Source organism: Diceros bicornis, chromosome 34 (assembly GCF_020826845.1).
Source record: "Diceros bicornis minor isolate mBicDic1 chromosome 34, mDicBic1.mat.cur, whole genome shotgun sequence".
NCBI classification, from domain to species: Eukaryota; Metazoa; Chordata; class Mammalia; order Perissodactyla; family Rhinocerotidae; genus Diceros; species Diceros bicornis.
Window position 1 is genome coordinate 26,423,248 of NC_080773.1, and position 19,828 is coordinate 26,443,075.

The window sequence follows — 19,828 nt, forward strand, 5'->3', positions numbered from 1 at the left end:
AGCTCAGAGCTTCTCTGGGAAAGAGAGACTTCAACACTGGTTCTAATGCAGTAAATGTATCTCTAATCAATGGATTATAAATAATTTAATGGGAATTCTTTGTTGTAGGGAATAAATATAAGCTTTACAATAAGAGAAATTTGAATTCAATTCTGGTTTCTCTATTTGCTAAGTGGGTGACATGAGAAAGGTCGTCACTCTACTTCTCTGTACCTCAGTGTCCTGCTCTGTAATGTGGGGAAGTAATAAGCCCCATCTCATAAGGATGCTGTGACACACGTGAAGCACTGTATGCAGGTCCTGGTACAGGTGTGTGTTCGTTGCGTGCTGGTTCTTCATCCCTTGAAAATGCAAGTTCCTGCTGGCAACATAGCCTGATGCTCTGAGTGGCAAGTCCTATTCTGTATTAAGTGAACACAGGACATTTCAGTAAATGGAGCTAAAATTTCACCAGCAAAGTCCAAACCAGGAAATGAATAAAACATCACACTATATACTTTTCAATGGGGTCAAGTGGAAAGAATCAGAAGTCTGCAGTGTGGCATCGAAAGGTTCCCGAGCCTGAATAATTTCTTCTCCTCAAGAAGCAGGAATATATTCGGGAAAGTAGGGTTGACAGAACTCTGAGAACTTTCACTGAGATCTCCCAACTGGCACACCCGCTCACTCATATGAGTGGACTGACCTGGATAAAATCAATGAAAAGACTTCCAGAGAAGAAGCCTTATATCATAGGGGCTGTCTCTGAGGGTTGCAAGAGCTTAACATCTTCCCTCACACTGTTCTCAGTATGGGTTCAAGCAGAAACCTCAATGTAGGATATACCTTTGGTTTATGGAGAGGACCCTAGTGAAGCACAAAGTGTCAGTAGAGAGAGGGGAGTCCTGGACCTCAGGAGGGGTGTGCCCATTCCCATTTGAGTTCTACCCTCTTTCTCTCCCCAGAGATTCCCTTACCCCAGACACATAGATCTCACACAAGTTGGTTGAAAGTAACACCTACCTCCTAAACCCTAGCTCTGAGTTAAGGGGGAGGATACAATGTCTGGAGAGACTGCCTGTGTTAAGCATGAGAATATGAAGAGTAATCACATGAACACTATGCAAACATACTACAACAGAAAGGGGGGAGAATGATACAAGGATGTGCAAGCCAAAGAACTCGGTCTGGGAGCACTTACAATGCCAGAAACAGAAGAAGATTCCCCTCAGTTGTTTGCTGTACAGAAGAACTTAATAAGAAAAAAACAGTGACTCTTAATAGCTCAGGGAAAAGGTGAATAATTCTTAAATCCAGGTGAGAAGTTTGTTATTCTATTCTCACTTTGGTACTTCTTTAACAAAAAAGTTAAGTAAAGATATGATGTTGTTCCAATGCCCTTATGGAAAGGTTTTAGTTTCAGTTTGGATAATTTCTATGAACTGATCTTCAAGTTTACTGATTCTTTCCTTGGTTGTTTCAAGTCTACTTTGTCCATCAAGGGCATACTTCATTTCTAATGTTAAATTTATAAGATTGCTACCACTTACATTTATCTCTTTGTATAATTCTCATCTTTCTGTTGAAATTCTCTATATGATCATGCATTTTCCCCACCTTTCCACTAGAGCATTTAACATAATAATAGTTATGTTATATGTTCCTTTCTGATAGTTCCAACATCTGGTTCATATCCGAGACTTCTTCTGTTGATTCCTTGGACTCTTGAAAGTTGGCTGATATTTCTTGCTTTTTGTGCATTTCCAAATGTTTTATTGAATGTTGGACATCGTGTGTAGAAGAGTAGACACTGAGGTAAACAGTGTTTATGCCTGGAAGTGGGCATGCCTCTTCTGTTGGGATGTTAATGTGGGAATTTGTACCTGTCCTGTCAGAATTGAACCGGATTTTGATTTTGTGGTCTGTGTAGTTACCTTCAGTCATCAGAGCTTCAATTCCTCTGGCATTATTGAGGATCATGACTAGTCTGTAGAAGGGGTTTTCAGCACTTATTTTCCACCTTTAGCTTTGCTCTTCCCTATGACTCTATTTCTCAGAGACGATCTCTCTCCATGTTCTTGCCCAGTATAAGGAATGCAGAACTAATCATTATCTAGATAGACTTATTTTGTTGGAAAGGACCTAGAAGAGGCAAAAAATCATGAAAAAGAGAAAAGTTATAGTATATTCATACCACAAGGTACCAAGACCTCTTATAAAGCCACAGTAATTAAGGTCATGTGGGGCTGTTTTAGGATAGACCAATAAAGCAGGATAGAATGTTCAAATCAAACCTACACATATACATTTACTTGATGTATGGCAAGAGCAGTGGGAGAAATACGGCCCTTTTGATAAATAGTGCTGGATCCATTGGATATCCTCATGGGTAAAAATGAATCAACATCTACATCACACAATACAGGAAAGTCCATTCCTAGTGATTTGGATACCCAAATGTAAATAGGGAAACTTTAGATATTTTTTTAGAAAAAAAAGACCATGTGTGTATCCTTGTGGCTATGCAAGTATTTCTTATACACGGTAAATATTTACTACCAATGACAGAAGAGGTTGATAAACTTGACTACGTTAGAATTAAGAAAGTCTTCATAAAAGATGCCATGAAGAAGATATTGGTAATAAAAATCTCCAAGAGAGAACTTGTATGCAGAATATTTAAGTAGCTGTGAAAATTGATAAGAAAAGGATCAACAACCAAATAGGAAATTGGGCAAAAGACTATAAGTCCTTCTCAGAGGAAGATGCTCAAAACCCCATGAGAATATGAGAAGTTCCTCAGTCTCATGAGTCATCAAGGAAATGCAAAATAAACCCACAATGAATTCCACTAATCTCCAGGATGATTAAAACAAAAGCAGACCAAAAATCTCACGAAGGATACAATTGGAAATATCAAGTATTATCTAGAATTGAAATTACTGGAACTCTCATATACTCGTTATTGAAACGTAAATATTATAAACACTTTGGAAACTGTTTGGAAATACTTACTGAAACTGAATATGCACATACTCTATTACTGAGAAAGGCCACGCTACAAAATACACCCAACAAAAGTGCACATACATATGTAAATCACCACTTTTGTAGCACCACTCTTCGTAAGAGATCCAGGATGGAAATAGCCCAAACGACCATCAAAGATAGACAGATTATGGAATGTATGGCATATGCACACAATGGAATTCTTTCAGCAGTGAGAATGAATGAGTCACTGATGTGTGGATAGATCTCACAGCAAAAGACTGAGCGAAGGGGCCAGACACAGATGAACGCACACTGGAAGTTCCAAACTACATAAAAATTAAAAACAAATAAAACTAATCAATGATGATAGAAGTCATTACAGTGGTTCTTTTTTTCGGGTGGGCGTGACTAACTAGGAATGGACATTGGTGACGCTTCTTCATCTAGATGGTTATTCTGGGAATGTCATCATTAGGAAAATTGATCAAGCATGTCTGTATAATCAGAACTGCTTTCACTATGTACATTTGCTTCGATGTCTTTTACTTTAAAAACAATATATGAGGATACCTCACACAAATATATGCTGATTCATTTTAAAATTTAAATGACATCTAAAAATTATAAAAAATGTATATTTTACTGAAACCAACTCAGGGCAAAGTGAAAAACCCAAATAGCCCTGTACCCATAAAGGAATTGATTCAGTGGGAAACACTATGTTCCAGCGAAAAACTTCAATAGCTAGTTCATCCGAATGTGCAGGGCAGAAAATATTTCAACTTTTCATAAGCACTTCCGAGTATGAAAGTCACATCAGTCAGTATCAATTTTGGAAGTGTTTTGCTTTCTCTAGAACTATATTGAGTTCTGCAGAGTAGGGAAGTGGTGATGGCTGATCTCCAAGAACTTCCACATCTCTGGCAGCTGTGGGTATGGACTTGCACTTATGTGCACAATTACCATCCTGTTCTTATTCACTCACTTCCTGTTGTAGTTTACTCTTATTTTTCCCAAGCCATTCTTCCCATACTGAGGGACCCTGGTGGCCAGACTGTCCCAGGGCAGTGGCTGGCATTTATTGTTCAAGAGATGCTTCTGTTGTTGGTAGTGCTGTTGCAGTCCATGCTGTAGGAAGGTGAGAGGACCAGGAGCCAGAGGGGTCCAGGGTGGGGAGCGAGGGTGCAGTCTGATTCTCTTACTCATGTTTATTACATGAAACACAATTATAAAATGAGAAACTGTTCCTGAATGTGACAGGAAGTGTAAGTCCCGGAAAAGGTCTTTTCTCCATCCAAGTTAATGGGAGGCCCACAGGCGCCTGGGAGGTTCCAACACAGAGTGTCCCCCTCCAGAAAAAGACGTCAGCCCCTTTCTCTTCCCTAGCCAACCTATGCTCATGAGATGCATTTCCCAGGAATGTTGGGATCCAGTCACTCTGGAAATCTGACTTATGAGAAGGAGACCCCACCTTGGAAATTTACCCTGGAACGTTTCTCTGGAAATTTGACCTGCACAGTTTTCTCTTCTATTCAGTGCCTCAAAGGATTGGATGGTGCCCACCCCCATTTGGGAGGGAAATCTGTTTTACTGAGGTCACCACGTTAAACGCCAGTCTCATCTGGAAACACTCTCACAGACACATGCATAAATAATATTTAACCTGGGCATTCCACAGCCCAGTCAAGTTGACGCATAAAATTAGCCATCATACTGATCTCGGAGGCTAATGGTTAGCATAGACACACAGAAAGATAGACAGACTCACAGCTTGGCACTGGGCGTTCTGAATACTGAGATGGGCCATTTCTTGCCCTTTTCCCTGAGGAAGATGGGGCTCCTTTGAATAGGCAAATGGCCCTAGTTGTCAGGTCAAAGGGATCCTGGGACAATGTCTTAGTAGGAGAGAAATACTAGGGATGTTCTTCTCCTGGATCCTTTGCCCGTCACTCTAAATGACTCTCTGGACCACCTGTGTCCACCTGGGTCACCAATCCATGTACTAAGGCTTGGTGCTCCTTGTCCTCCGAAATCCAGCCGGTGGCTTTCCACTACCCCTCCCTGCCTTCCAGCAGTTGAGCAGCTGTTACGTCACACCAGCAGGGTGAGCCAAACATCAGTGATGATGTGCAAGGGCTTCATAGCACCTCCGCCTCCACTGACCCTCAGAGCCCTGTGGCGGCAGCTTCAACTTCTGCCTTCTCTTGTGGCCAACTTTAACCTGGAAGCAACGAGGGAAGGGGATGTTGGGAAACGTAGTTCCAGCTTGGCAAATCCTCCACGGATATGTTCCAGCTTGACAAATCCTCCACGGGTATGTTCACTGAAGCTTTCAAATAACCGTTTAAAAGTCATCCTTTAAATATAGTAAATGGAAAAATCCGTCAGGTGAGTAAAGCTTCAACTTAACCTTTTCCTTATTAGCTATGATTTACCTGGCTGCTGTTTAGTTATCTCGCCCTGCACATCAAATCAGCCTAAAACACAGTGGCTCAAGCAGTAATTTTATTCTATTGTTTATTATTTATTCTCATTGTTCTGTAAATTGGCCAGAGCCCAGCTGGGCAGTTTCACCCCTAGATTTGCCTCGGGCTCATTCAGGCAGTCGCACTGGGATGGTGGCAGTGACTGGGGCTGGACATCTGACCCCTCAGTGTTCCTCTAGGTAGCATCTCTCTCCACCAGAGTCCCCGTGGTTGCTTACACAGATGCCCAGAAATCCATGAGGCGGGAGTGGAACCTGCCAGGCTTTCTTAATGTCTGAGCCATATGAGTCTCAGAACATCTTGTCCTCCACATTCTCTTGGTCAAAGCGGTCATGGGCCCCGTCTAGGTTCAAGAAGAGGAGATAATAATAACCAACTCCATCTTGTAAGTAGAGGAGTGCCATGTTTGTATAAAGGAGGGTCTGGATTATTTGGGGTTGTCTTTGGTGACTAGTTGCTACAGCTACTCACCTGTCTGAATTTAAGCTGCCTCCTCCACTTAATGAAGGGAACATCTCTCTCTGTTAGGGATGTTGGGAAAATGAAATGGGAAAGATATGCAAAGGTGCGGGACAAAACCTTCACCTTCCCTGCACTTGGACCAGTGACCACAGCCTGACATTGTTCATAGAACATTCCAGAGGGTGGACAGAAGGAAAAGGAGGAGAAACAGAGGAATTTCCCCCTGTCTAGTCCCTCCTCCCAGGTAGACCTGAGCCCTCCCCAGCACATCTGATGTCTTGACCCCGCTGACTCCAGATATAAGGTCCCTGCGCTGTGTGAGCAGGGCCATCCGCAGAGCCGCAGACATCTCCGAAGTCATCTCTGAATCAGCACCACGGACAGCACCATTGCCCTTTCCTATGGAATCCCCAGGAGCCAGGTAAGTCCTGGGCCGAAGGAGCGCCCCCTATGGGAGGCGTTCTAGGGTCGGCTGGAGCAAAGGTGTGGTTGGGCACATTCAGAGCACAGAACTTGGTAGCTGGCAGAAGATCTCCAGCACAGTATGGAAGTGAGTGGTATTGAGATGATAGTATCTGCGAGTTCGGCAACTCCCAGGGTGCCAGCATCACCTGCGGAATTCACATCCCTCGTGACCCCCTGAGAGTCTCTACCATGTCTACTTGGCCCAGTCCTCCCTGAGACTCACCTTCCAGTCCAGAAGAGCAAGAGCTCCACCCACCCCAGGTGTGCTTCCCCATCACAGCCACGTAGCCTCTGGCACCGGAATTATCAGGTAACCTGTCTCCCTACCAGATGGTGCTCTGCTCAAAGGCAAGGACTAGACCTGTCATATTCACCCCTCTTACTAGCAATGTGAAGGCATGATTTACATGACTGTTGAATGAATAAATGAACAAATGCATTAAATCTCCTCCCTCCCCTCTTGGGTTGAGTTGAAAATTCTTCTCTTCCAGATTAACTTAAACTTCCTGCCTCTCATCCAAGGAAACCTGGGCTGACAAAGATTGATGAAGTGGCCCAAGGTGCAGACAATAGTGCATGAGATAGAGCACCTGGATGATTTGGGCAATTGACTTGCTTACTCTGGACTTTGGTGTTTTCCCCTGCAAAATGGAGAAGTAAAGCTAGATAACCCCTCAGCTCTGATGGCCCGTGGGTTATACTTCCCCTTTTGCACACAGTTAGTTTTTTCCCTATGTCTCTCCTTCCCGTTCTTCTGCTTTTCTTTGCAAATTGCGAAAAATGGAACAGGATCGGTGTGGTCAGGCCCTTCTGAGCACAGATGCTGCAGCTGACCCTGCAGGGAGAGAGTGAGTGGCCAGCTCAGGGGCCCAGGACGGGGAGGGGTCCACAGGATGAGATTCCAAGTGAAAATGCAGGAAATGGTGATGGTGTGGGAGTGTCTATGCTGGCTCCAAACCCGCACCTTCCTTCTCCGTGATCACAGCACTGACTCTACTCCAGGTTTTGGGTGATACTTCTGGGAACGGGATAAAATGGGATGGGCAGCTTCATGAAGTCAAATAGAAGAAAGACTGTAATTTTTCTATGTATATAAAATCTTAAGATAAACACGTGCAAAGCCTTGGTGTTAAAGGTAGCATGTTCAGATGATAAACCACAGAGCTAAGCAAGGAAATAAATGACATTAGTGTGAGGCTGGGGCTCCCTGTGGGAAGTAGGGTGTGGTGATAGGGAAGGGGATCTAGAGGGGAGGTCCTGGGTGCTCCTAACCTTCTACTTCTTGGAGGGTGTTCATTTTTTTTTTTTGTGAGGAAGATCAGCCCTGAGCTAACATTGATGCCACTCCTCCTCTTTTTCTTCTTTTTTTTCTTTTTTTGCTGAAGAAGACTGGCCCTGGGCTAACATGCATACCCATCTTCCTCTACTTTATATGGGAAGTGGCCACAGCATGCCCTGAGAAGCAGTGCAACAGTGCACTAATGCGATCCGTGCGTGAGCACTTAACCACTACGCCACGGGGCCAGCCCCGGGTCTTCCTTTTTTGATGAATGACTGAGCTGTTCTTGTGGGGGCACATTTTTGTATGTGTCTTACATTTCCCAAAAAAACCTTTCCAGAAAACTGACTTGCGTCTGGACAGTCACCACCTCCCAGGACTCCCATCAGTTCCTCAAAGCCCCCACCACGCTGTTAAAACTAAGCTTCTGTGAATTCAGGTACATGCTGCTTCTCTCATGAAATCTTCATCATCCTTGAAGGTGGACGAGCCCCAGGCTGGTGTTCCTTGCTCTGGGTCTGCCACACACCCAGATTCCGAGAGCAGAGCTTTCTTCGACAAAGACCCAGAGGTGGGCAGATCTTGCCATGCTCTGGAGCAATGAGGAGGAGCAATCTTGAGAGACCAGTGATGAAGAAATCCGTTCTGGCGCCCATACTGTTTCTATCCCTTTTGAAATCTGCCCCTTCCCTCCTGCACTTTCTTCCCTTCCAACCCCACTCTACAGAGAATCACAGCTTCGGTTTCCAGGGATCCTGTGGGCCGGGCTCCCCTCGACGTCCTTACCTATGTTAACACACAGAATCCTGGCCTCCACTGCCTGAGTGTACCCCCCGCCCAGTCCTCCTGAGACACAACCTCCAACTTGGAGGGTTGTCGACCCCTCACACTGCATGTGTGTCCCCCATCACATCCCCTGTCACAGGGAGTTCCAGCTGCCTGGACACCTGTTGTCTCCCCACTGGACAGTGACGCAGGGCTGTGTCCAGGCTGGTGTGTGACGTCGTGAGCAGAGAGGCGATGCCCACCATGGTGATGCTGAGGGAGGGAGGTCATTTGGCCTCCCTCATATCTTGGTTCCCTGAGTCCCACCCCGGGCTGGACCAACCTCCACAGACAGACTCAGGGGTTCTGGCCAAAAGGCACGAATTTTCACTTGGCAGAAAATGATCCATGAGGGAAAGGGCATTGAGAGGGAGGCAGCAGACGGGGCTCAAGCCCTTCATGGGCTGTGAATTTGGGTGAGCCTCTCACCTTCCCTGGCCCGGGGTCCCCAGGAGTGTACGTGGTTGGTGGATGGTTGACTCCATGGGCTGTCCCGGCCCTGATACTTTCTGGGTGTGAAGTTCCTCCTCTGAGGAGGGTCACTGTTCTGACCTCACCCTCATCTTCCTGTTAAAGTCTCCTCTAAGTCTGCAACTTTTAGTTCCTGAGAAAGAACCCCGGGAAAGACATTTTCTTGGGGAAGCTGGGACTGCCAACACCAGACATGCTGCTGCTCCTGCTGGCCCTGCTGTGGTGGAGGCAGGGGGCCGAGGGACGGGGTAAGCTGGAAGAGGGTTACCGGCTGCAAGTGCAGGAGTCAGTGACGGTGCAGGAGGGCCTGTGTGTGTTTGTGCCCTGCTCCTTCTCCTACCCTTGGAGTCACTGGAGTAGCTCTACCCCAGCTCGTGGCTACTGGTTCCGGGAGGGGGCCAGAGTAGACCAGGATGCTCCTGTGGCCACAAACAGCCCATATCAAGAAGTGCAGGAGGAGACCCGGGGCCGATTCCGTCTCCTTGGGGATCCCCGGAGATACAACTGCTCCCTGGACATCAGAGAAGCCAGGAGGACAGATAATGGAAAATACGTTTTTCGAGTGGAGAGAGGAAGTGTGATATATTCTTACACAAGTAACCAGCTCTCTGTGAATGTGACGGGTAAGGCGCTGGCTCCAGGAATCGCCACAGGGGAAGGACATGGGGGTCCCAGGGCAGAGCAGAGAAGGGACTTTCCATGTTGAGAGGGTGTTGGGGGAAAAACAGGTCAGGAGTCCAAGAGAAGAGCTGGACCAAAGCCTGAGGCTTCTCTCAGGGCCGCTCCTCAGACTCTCCCTCCTGATTCCTGTGTCTCCCCATCTCCTCACCAGCCCTGACCCACACACCCGACATCTTCATCCCGGAGACCCTGGAGTCTGGCCACCCCAGGAACCTGACGTGCTCTGTGCCCTGGGCCTGTGAACAGGGCACGCCCCCCATCTTCTCCTGGATGTCGGCTGCCCTCACGTCCCTGGGCCCCAGGACCCAACTCTCCTCAGTGCTCACCCTCACCCCACGGCCCCAGGACCATGGCACCAGCCTCACCTGTCAGGTGACCTTGCCTAGGGCTGGAGTGACCAGGATGAGTACCATCCATCTCAACGTGTCCTGTGAGTGCTGCGCCAGGATGCCCCAGTCCTGATGGGGTCCTGAGGGCAATGGGGATGGAAATGTGATGGCCTTAGACACTGGGTGTTGGGTCCCAGAATCCAGGCTGGGAGAGGATCCTGAGGATGCCTGCCTCCACCCTTCCCCCAATTATGCAGCTCCTGGGGACAAGGGCTGATGTCCACACAGCCCTCACCGCTCATGCGGGTCTACCATGTCTTTCTCTCCCAGATTCTCCACAGAACTTGACTGTAACTGTCTTCCAAGGAAACAGCACAGGTAGGAAGGAGCCCTCTTACAAGGTCCCTGCCTCACGCTGGACTCAACGTGGTGACCAGAGCACCCCTTGTGGGTAATACCAGTGGCCCCTCCCATCCTCAGCCCCCATGGCCCCCATTGACCCCTCACTCTCCTCAGATTTCTCGATCTCCCTCAGCTCCACAAGGAGAACAGGGCAACATTCCTACAGCAGAGCTCGCGTCTCGAGGCCCCTTATCATTTGTCTCTTGATGACTCTCCCAGCTTTATCTTTTAATTTTCCCTTCCAGTTGCTTGTTTAAGTACTTTCAAACAGGTAACGTATTCACATGCTCAAAAACTCAAAATCACTGAAGAGTCTATCCTCAGATGCACAGTCCCCCCCTGGGAAGTGACCAGTGCCCATAGGCTGCTCTGAGCCTTGGTTTGTTCACCTAAAGGATCTTAGGGGTCCTTTGACATCAGTAATACAGACTCTCCTCATTCTTCTCCGGGACTGTCAGTATTCCATGGGCCGACTGGATTCTGATTTATATGCATCTTCTGTTAATGGAAAATCATGGCGTTTATTTTATTCTATTAACAGAAATGCTGCAATGAACTATCTTGTGTCTCCTTTCACAAGTGTGTGTGCAAGTCTGTGTGAAAAGTTCCAAAAAGCAAAATATAGCTGTTTCAAATGTTCTTTCCAATTTTGAGAGATGTGGCCAAGTTGTTCTGCAAGGAAGATGGACAAGTTTACAGTCCCACAAGGGAGGGGTGAAAGTGAGAATTTTCCTGCACCTCGGCTTATATCTCTGTGTCTGTCCTCATCCTGCCTCCTTCTGCATCCTTCCTCTTTTGATCTCTTTTTCACTCTGACCTTCTGTCTCTTCTTCTCCAGCACCCACAATCCTGAAGAATGGCTCATCTCTTTCAGTCCTGGAGGGCCAGTCCTTGCGCCTGGTCTGTGTTGTCGCCAGCAATCCCCCAGCCAGGCTGAGCTGGGCCCGTGGGGGCCAGACCCTGAGCCCGTCACAGCCCTCAAACCCTGGGGTCCTGGAGCTGCCCCGGGTGGAGTCGGGGCATGAGGGTGAATTCACCTGCCAAGCTCAGCACCCTCGGGGCTCCCTGCACATCTCCCTGAGCCTGTCTCTGCAGAGTGAGTGCACCGGTGGAAGGGGGAGGGGCTAGGGGAGGAGGAGGACAGCACCCACCCCACCCCACAGACCAGCCAGCAGCCCCCTGAGATTCAGAGGGGAGCTCAGCTCTACTCTGTGCTGGGTTGTCAGGCCTGGAAATTCCCTGGGACTCAGAGGGTCACTGTCGTCTTCCTGCCAGGCCAGGGCTGTGGGGTGGGGCGAGGGCTGGAGGGGGAGCCAAAGAAGGAGGTGGGTCTTGTATGAGAGGGGCTGGGGCCCGGACAGGTGTCTCTGGGGACACAAGGTCCCAGCTTTGCAGGACTGGGGTGAGGGTCAGGTGAGTGAGCCACTTACCATGGGTCCAAAATTTAAAAAGTAGCCAAAAAATGACAGCAATAAAAGGTAATATTTTGAAGCAATATTTTTTATTTACAAATGAATGCAAAATAAATGCCACAATGAACAAAATATCAACATTTTAAATAAAGACAGGCTGCAACCCAGCTCTTGTATTCCTCACTCTCCTCACCCTAACCCCACCCCTGCCCCAACCCCTGTCCCTGTTTCTGTATCTGGCAAAGGGGCCTGAACACAGAAGTGTGGGGCCCTACAGGAAGTGGGAGGAGACTAGACCAAGTTCTCAGAGGGGATCACCAATAACCCAATCTATCTGCAGGAAAAGCGTGGCCTTTATCAGGAGTGGAGCTGGGGGCCGTGGGGGGAGCAGGTGCTACAGGCCTGCTCTTCCTGTCCTTCTGCATCATCGTCATCATGTGAGCAGGGACCTGGGGAGGGAGGGAGAGCACTGGGGTGGGAAGCGCAGGCAGCCTCGGATCCCTGAACCCAGAGGTGGAGGGACTGGGTGGGTCCAGAGCCTGAAACAAAGGCAGGAAGGAGGTCCCTGGCACCCGGGTGAGTCTGTCACAAATCCCTGGCCCCACTGTCCAGGAGGGGGGAGTGTGTGCTCTCAACCTGGGGTCTCTGGGACGGGACTACCCCTCTCACACCTCAGTCACCCCTCCAGCCCCTTAAGAGAGAACAGAGGAGGGGTCAGTCTGCCCACTGCACCCTGAGCTGGCCAGACTGAAAGGCTCTCTGGTCTTTTCACTCAGAGTGAGGTCCCGCAGGAGACAAGCAGCAAGGCCAGCAGCGAGCGTGAGGGACACGGGTGTGGAGCGTGCAGATGCTCTCATGAGCTCATTCTCTCAGGTGAGTGACCTGGACATCTCCCAATCCAGCAACCTGCCTGGACACCTCATCTAGAATGGCCCCCTGGATTGACCCACCCAGCATGGCCGATGTTGCTCTCCTCATCTCCTCCGCCTCCTCCCCCCACGCTGGATACTTCAACTTGCTGACAGCACGACAGCCCCCACTTCTTTCCTTCAGTCCATGCACAGAGGAGTCATTTTCTTTCTATCCCTTTCTTCTGCTACAGCCAAAAATTCACCACGTCATGTTCATTTTTCCAGTTAAGAACAGGTAGCATCAGTCTCCCTCTCTCCAACTTGACCCCCGTCATTGCTGAGACTTCAAGATCTCTTTCCTGGACTCCTCATCTCTCTGCATCTCGCCTCCCATCCCTCACACACAGCGATCATCTAAAAGCCATCATTGTCCAATTCCTCTGCTTTTGAACATCTGTTTGCCCCCATCATCTAGAACAGAAGCCAGCAAAGTTTTTCTTTCAAGGGACAGATAGTAAATACTTTTGGCTTTGTGGGCTGATAGAGTGACTGTTGCGGCCACTCAACTCTGCTACTGCAGCATGAATGCAGCCTCAGACCATATGTAAATGAATGAGCCTGGCTGTGTTCCAATAAAGCTTTATTTACCAACACAAGTATGGGGCCAGATTTGACTCATGGGCTGTAGTTTGCTGCCCTCTGACCTAGAGAATGAAGCTCACACTCCTCAGCCTGTAGCCCTGCACATTCCGGCCTCTCAGCACCTACCTCTCCAGAAGGGCCAGGGTTAGGGTGAGGAGAGTGAGGCACTCGCCTCAGATGCAGATCTCAAGGGGATGCAAGAAATCTCAGTAACCGAGATAAATACTATCTTAATACACTATTTTTAAAAAACAAAATTAATGATGTGCAAAATATCAAAAATGTAAATAATGGCAGAATCAGTCAACTGAAGTCAGTTGATAATTCCCTAGGATCATAACTTGATCAAGAGAAATTGTCACATGTGGCAGTATTCTCAGTTGAAAAGGAGAGAAGCAGAGAAGGAGAATTTGAAAATATTCTCTCTGCGTTTGTTTCCAGTAAAGCCAGGAAAGCAAAATTATAACAAATTCTGATTTGAGCACACATAAAACCTTTAGACTTAAAAATGTTTTAATACACAGCACTTTTCAAGTGTTTAATAATATTTGAATGTTATAGAAAAAAAGGACGTTAAAATTACATAAAAACATATACACGGGGCACATATTTTTTCTTCTACCTCAGACTCCAATTGGTTCTGAGGGCACTCTTACTAATCCTGGGTTATTTACATTCTTGATTTTTATTCTCCACTTTTTTGTTGTTGTTTTTTGCATTTTTTTGATTTACAAATCTCGCATTCAAACATTTTTTATCTGAATTACTGAGGTTTTCGGCTACTCTTTTAATTTTGCATTTTGGCGAGTGCCTCGCTTCCCTCACCCTGATCCCAGCCCCACTGTGCAGTCCACTTCCTCCACTCCCCCCACCTCCCGCTCTACTCCATCCACCTTGGACTTTTCATTGTCATCAACCAGAACAAGGTTACTAGTGCCTCTGGGTCTGTGAATGGGCTGGTCCTCCCTCCTCTAATGCTCTTCGTTCTCCATTTGGTTGGAGAGCAGCCAGCAACGGGGCTGCCAGTGAGGTCCGCGGACCTGGGAAAGTGTGGTATCTTGTAGTTAAGTAAAGAAGGGCTTTCATCTAGGGACGCCATGCTCCTGGATGACCTGCTGCTGCAAAGTCCAGAGAGGTGAGGACTGAAATGTGACCATTTGGATTCACCAGCAGAGGCCACTGGTGTGCTTGATAACAGCAGTGTCGGGAAGTGGTTGCGTGTGTGTGAGAACCTTAATTTGAACAATCAGGAGAGAACAGGAGGAGCACAAACATTAACAATTCTGTTGAACAGTTCTGCTGCCAAGAGGAGCAGCAAAGAAGGATGCTCCTCAGGCAGCGCCTGTCACTCGCTCTATGTGAGTCTGTGTTACTTTCTTGTTGCTGCTGTCATGAATCAACACAAATTCAGTGGCTTCCAGCAACATAAATTTATTATCTCACAGTTCTGGAGGTCACAAGTCCAAAACGGGTTTCACTGGGCTAAAATGAAGGCATTGGCAGGCAGGGCTACGTTCCTTCTGGAGGCTCCAGGGGGAAATGCATTTTCTTGCCTTTTCCAGCCTCTAGAGGGCGCCTGCGTTCCTTGTTTCATGCCTCTTTCCTCAGTCTTCAAGGCCAGAAGCACAGAATCTTCAAATCCCTCTTTGCCTCCTTCTTTCACTTGTCAAGACCCTTGTGATTACATCGGGTCCGGCCACGTAATCCAGGAGGATCTCCACACCTCATTACGCTTGACTTAACCCAATCTGCAAAGTCCCTTTTGCCATGTAATGTAGCGCATTCACAGGTTCCAGGGGATTAGGATGTGGACATCTTTGGGGGGCTGCTCTCTGCCTACCACAGGGACACAATTTCTTTGTCTGTCTTGGCCTCCCATGAAACTCTGACTTTCCCAAGGACAGGTGCCATGCCTGATTCAAGGACCTGTAATTCTCACTTACCTAGTTACTTTCTATCACGTAATAACTTATAATTAGATATTTATTAGTTTAACTCACATGTTTTGCTGCCTCCCTCAATAAAAGAGTAAGCTGCATGAGGTCAGAGCCTGTGTCTGCCCCATTCCTCACAGTATATCCAGCACCGAGATGAGGGCCTCACACAGGGGGCCTCAAGCTTTGGGGTCAGAAAGAACAGGATGGGATCCTGGTTTCACCAAGGGCTTTGAGCATGCTACTTACTTGGTACAACCTCAATTTTCATATCTATAAAATGGAGACAATAATAGTATGTTTCTTATGAGGCTGTTGTGAGAAGTTAATGAAATTAGTAAGCAACAAATAAGATGTTCATTAAGTATTAAATATTCAAGGAAAGCATGAATCAAGGAGATCTCAACAAAAATGTGTGGGATGAATGGAAGGAGGAATTCATGGGCTTTCCTGCCTTATCCTGTCTCTGCTGTTCCACTCTCATTCTCTTCTCTCTCCCTCCACTCAGGGTCCCCTGATTGAATCCCAGGCAGACGGCCCCCCAGACCACTCTCCCCCAGATATGTGTGCCCCCTGCTCAGGGGAGGACGAAGAGCTCCATTATGCATCCCTCAGCTTTCATGGGATGAAGCCTTAGGACCCACAGGAACAGGAGGCCACTGGTAGTGAGTAGTCAGAGATCAAGATCCACCGGTGAGAAACTGCAGAGACTTGGCCCTGGCTTGAGGGATCACGGCCCCTGCAGGGTAAAGAAAAGTCAGGGCTGATTCCTGCATAGTTCAAAATCCCTCTAAATACTGGAAAGAACGCAGGATTTGGAACCAAAGAATTCCAAGTTCGAGTCTACACTCTGCCCCTTTCCTAAGTGACAGAACAAATGCTACCTTTCTGTGACACAGTCTCCTGTTCTGTGAAACACAAATGAGAGACACTATCTGCAAGGTTGTGATGACAAATTCCAAGAGCAAAATCCTGTCAGAGCCTCTGGCACAAAACGCATGCTGAATACACACGGGATCCCTGCGTTTTGAACAGAAAGGTCCTACCGGGACTTTCTCCCGACTCTGGAGGGGACCAGCGTCAGACCTCTGACCTTGCACGCTGAGGTCCTTCCTCCTGGAATGCCCTCCCACTGGACCATCCTCTGCCTCTGTCTTTGAAAGCTGAGCTCAAGAGTGGACTTCTGGGTTGAGAACTGGAAAGTCGAGCGGCAGCTCATGGTCTCCTCTATAGAGACAAACCAAACGAATGAGGAATGTTCCCAAATGGTCACGCGACCATCTGATGAATGAACAGGATCCCCAAATTTACCTTCTGCACCAAAACGAAGACAGGAAGATATCACAGCAGTCACTTCTTAAAGTAGCCTCAGTGGAAAGACATCAAATGTTTGAATGTGGCATTAAAAATCCTACAAATGTATGGTTTTCAAATATCTTCTCCCAATTGTTAGGTTGTCTTTTCGTTTTGTTGATGGTTTCCTTTGTTGTGCAGAAGCTTTTTAGTTTGATGTAGTCCCATTTGTTTATTTTTTCTATTGTTTCTCTTGCCCGGTCAGACATGGTGCTTGAAAATATGTTGCTAAGACCGATGTCGAAGAGCGTACTGCCTATGTTTTCTTCTAGAAGTTTCATATTTTCAGGTCTTACAACATGGATGGACATTGAGGGTATTATGCAAAGTGAAATATGATTTCCTTCATTAAGTAGTAGATAACAACAACAATAAGCAAACACATAGAGACAGAGATTGGATTGGTGGTTACCAGAGGGGAAGGGGGGAGGGAGGAGGGTGAAAGGGATAATTAGGCACATATGTGTGGTGATGGGTTGTAATTAGTATTTGGGTGGTGAACATGATGTAATCTATGCAGAAATAGAAGTATAATGATGTACACCTGAAATTTACATAATGTTATAAACCAATGTTACTGCAATAAACAAAAAATTTAAACAAATAATCCTACAAGTGGAACTAAGCCCATTTTAACAGCACCAAAAACCATAAAGTACCAAGGATAAATTTTTTGATTTAAACATGCAGTACTTCCACCCTGAAAAATACAGAGTATTGCTGAGTGAAATTAAAGAAGATCCAAATGAAAGAAGTAATACACCATGTTCTTGGATTGGAAGACACAATATTGTTAAGATGTCAGTTTTCTTCATATTGGTTTAAAGTCATCCCAGTCAACAGACGTATATATATGGATGTATAGGTATATATGTATGTATATAAGTTTAACACATAAGCATATATAATTTTATATATATATATATATATATATAAATTGACCAACTGATTCTAAAATTTATTTGGAAATGTAAAGTACCTAGAATAACAAAATAATCTTGAAAAAGAAGAAGACCATTGCAGAAAAACAGACTCTACTATAAAGTAGAGTAATCACGAGAGTGTGGTGTGGACAGAAGAGAGGCCATAAATAGACCCACATGTTGTACACAGTCCACTGAACAGCACTCAGTCTATTCAATCAGGAAAGGAAGGTCTTCTTGACAAATGTGGTAGAACAAGTGGATCAAGGTTGGAAAACATGAACCTCATATATTTTATCGTTAGTTTATATAATTGGAATCATGCAGTGTGTACTCTTGTGGTTTTCTCACTCAGTATTGTGTTTTTTGAGATTCATCCGTGTTGTGTGAGTATCAATATTTTGTTCCTTTATTGCTGAGTAGGATTCCAGTGTATCACACCTCATTTTACCCATTTTTCTGTTGATGCACATTGGGTTTCTTTCCAGTATTTAGTGCTTATGAATAAAGCTGCAGTGAACATATTTGTACAAGACTGTGTCCAGGTATGTTTTCATTTCTCTCAAGTGTTGGGGGTCAGGGTTGAGATGGAGACGATGAGGTCTGAGTCACATGTTGGGAGCTCGAGGGTCTCTGGGACTCCCCATGGAGACCAGCCTCCAGTGGACAGCTAGAGAGATGGATGGTCTGGAGCTCACGAGGAAGGTAGGGACTGGAGATGGACAGTGGGAACATCAGGGGGTCCCATAATCCTGATAATGAATGCCCTGCTGTTTTGGGTTTAATTGTGTTTCCCAAAAAGGTATATTCAACTTATCTACACTGGTCCTGTGAATGTGGTTTTATTTAGAGGTAAGTCTTCAAAAACGTAACTGAGTTAATGTGATGTCAGACTGCATTGGAGGGCTCTAAGTCCAATGATGGTGTCCTTATACAAAGAGGGAAATTTGGACACAGACACAAGCAGGGAAGAAGGCCACGTAACAGTGGAGGCAGAGATTGGAGTTATGATGCTGGCAACCACCAGAAGGAGAATGAGGCAAGGAAGGATTCCTTGAGGATTCTGAGGGAGCGTGACCCTGCTGAAACCTTGATTTTGATCTTCTAGTTTCCATAACCATGCAAGAACAAATTTCACTGTTTTAAGCCACCCAGTTTGTGGTAATTTGTGGTAATTTGCAGCCCTAGGGAACTGATTCATTGCTCGGAACCTACTGTGCATCAATTCCTCACCTGTCGTGTCTCATTCAATCCTGACAGTGACTGTGAGAGCGTCAGCCCTGTCCCCATGTCACAGGGGAGGCTCGGGCTCCTGCTCAATCCACACAGGCCAGCAAGTGGAGGGACCAGGTTGAATCCAGGTAGATGACCCCAGTGGCATAAGCGGGTCTTAATCAGAGGGTCCTGTGGGTTTGCCTTGTGTCCAGGCACTCTCCTGACTGCTTTGTGAACATTCAGACAGTCAAGCAGTTCCTAAGAGCAGTGATGACCAAAGCTGCTAGCCTGGCCATCCATATTTTCACAGATTTGGACAGGAAAGAGTCTCTTTCTCTCTCTTTCACTCTCTCACTTGTCTTTCTTCCTCCCTCCCTCATTTATTCCTTCCCTTTTTTTTTTTCTTTTTTTCCTTTCTTCTACCTCCCTCCCTTCCCAGACTTCCCTGGAAAAGTGAGAAACACACTTCCCAGCCTCATCCCCTCTTTTTCTTTCTGTGCCTAACTCTGAGGCCCTGCCTGGACAATGTTTCCTCACTGCCCATTCCCAAGGGCAAGGCTTCACCTGATCTGTGATACTGGGTGAAGATATTTTTATCTACTTTTTTCAAGAACAACACTTGACACATAACAAGCTCTTGATAAATATTTTAAAAGTAAAAAAAAGATGCTGTTGTATGCAAAATCTCTGTCACTAGCCCAGGTCTTTGTTCTGACCCCAGCGCTTTGCTAACTGCCCTGACATTGCCCATAATGCATCTTTAATGCTCCCCATCCTGCTACATGGTGTGCCCATGGGGACAAGGATTCTGATTTCTGACAAAAAAAAAAAAATTCTTGATGGGATAAGTCCCAGAGAAACCTCTGAGTCAGGTTAATAGGTCTCCAGGAGGCAAAGACAAGCCAATCCAGAATCTACCAGTTCCATAGCAAGCAGTATGTGAACCTGCACTTTGTCCTGGAGGGAGACGTGATCTCATCCCTCAAGGTTTCTCCCTGCAAACACAGCCCTGAGAACTTGGCCACGTAAGGAACAGTGAGAACATCATGTATGGGCAGACCTAGCAAGACCTGTAGGCTATGAGGGACTCAGAAAGACTGTCTTTCCAAGCAGATGCTTTTCTTCTTC

The 19,828-nt window shown here is 46.5% G+C and overlaps 1 protein-coding gene across 1 annotated transcript in view; it reads left to right on the forward strand.

Annotated features, from left to right (window-relative positions):
- The first annotated feature begins 8,864 nt into the window (after positions 1-8,864).
- LOC131397229 (sialic acid-binding Ig-like lectin 8) overlaps positions 8,865-19,828 on the forward strand; it is a 111,586-nt gene continuing 100,622 nt past the window's right edge. Inside the window, exons 1-5 of the mRNA XM_058529999.1 lie at positions 8,865-9,581; positions 9,791-10,069; positions 10,299-10,346; positions 11,209-11,466; positions 12,123-12,219. Of these exons, the coding sequence (XP_058385982.1) occupies positions 9,152-9,581; positions 9,791-10,069; positions 10,299-10,346; positions 11,209-11,466; positions 12,123-12,219 (1,112 nt within the window). The 5' untranslated portion in view covers positions 8,865-9,151. The remainder of the gene's footprint in view (positions 9,582-9,790; positions 10,070-10,298; positions 10,347-11,208; positions 11,467-12,122; positions 12,220-19,828) is intronic.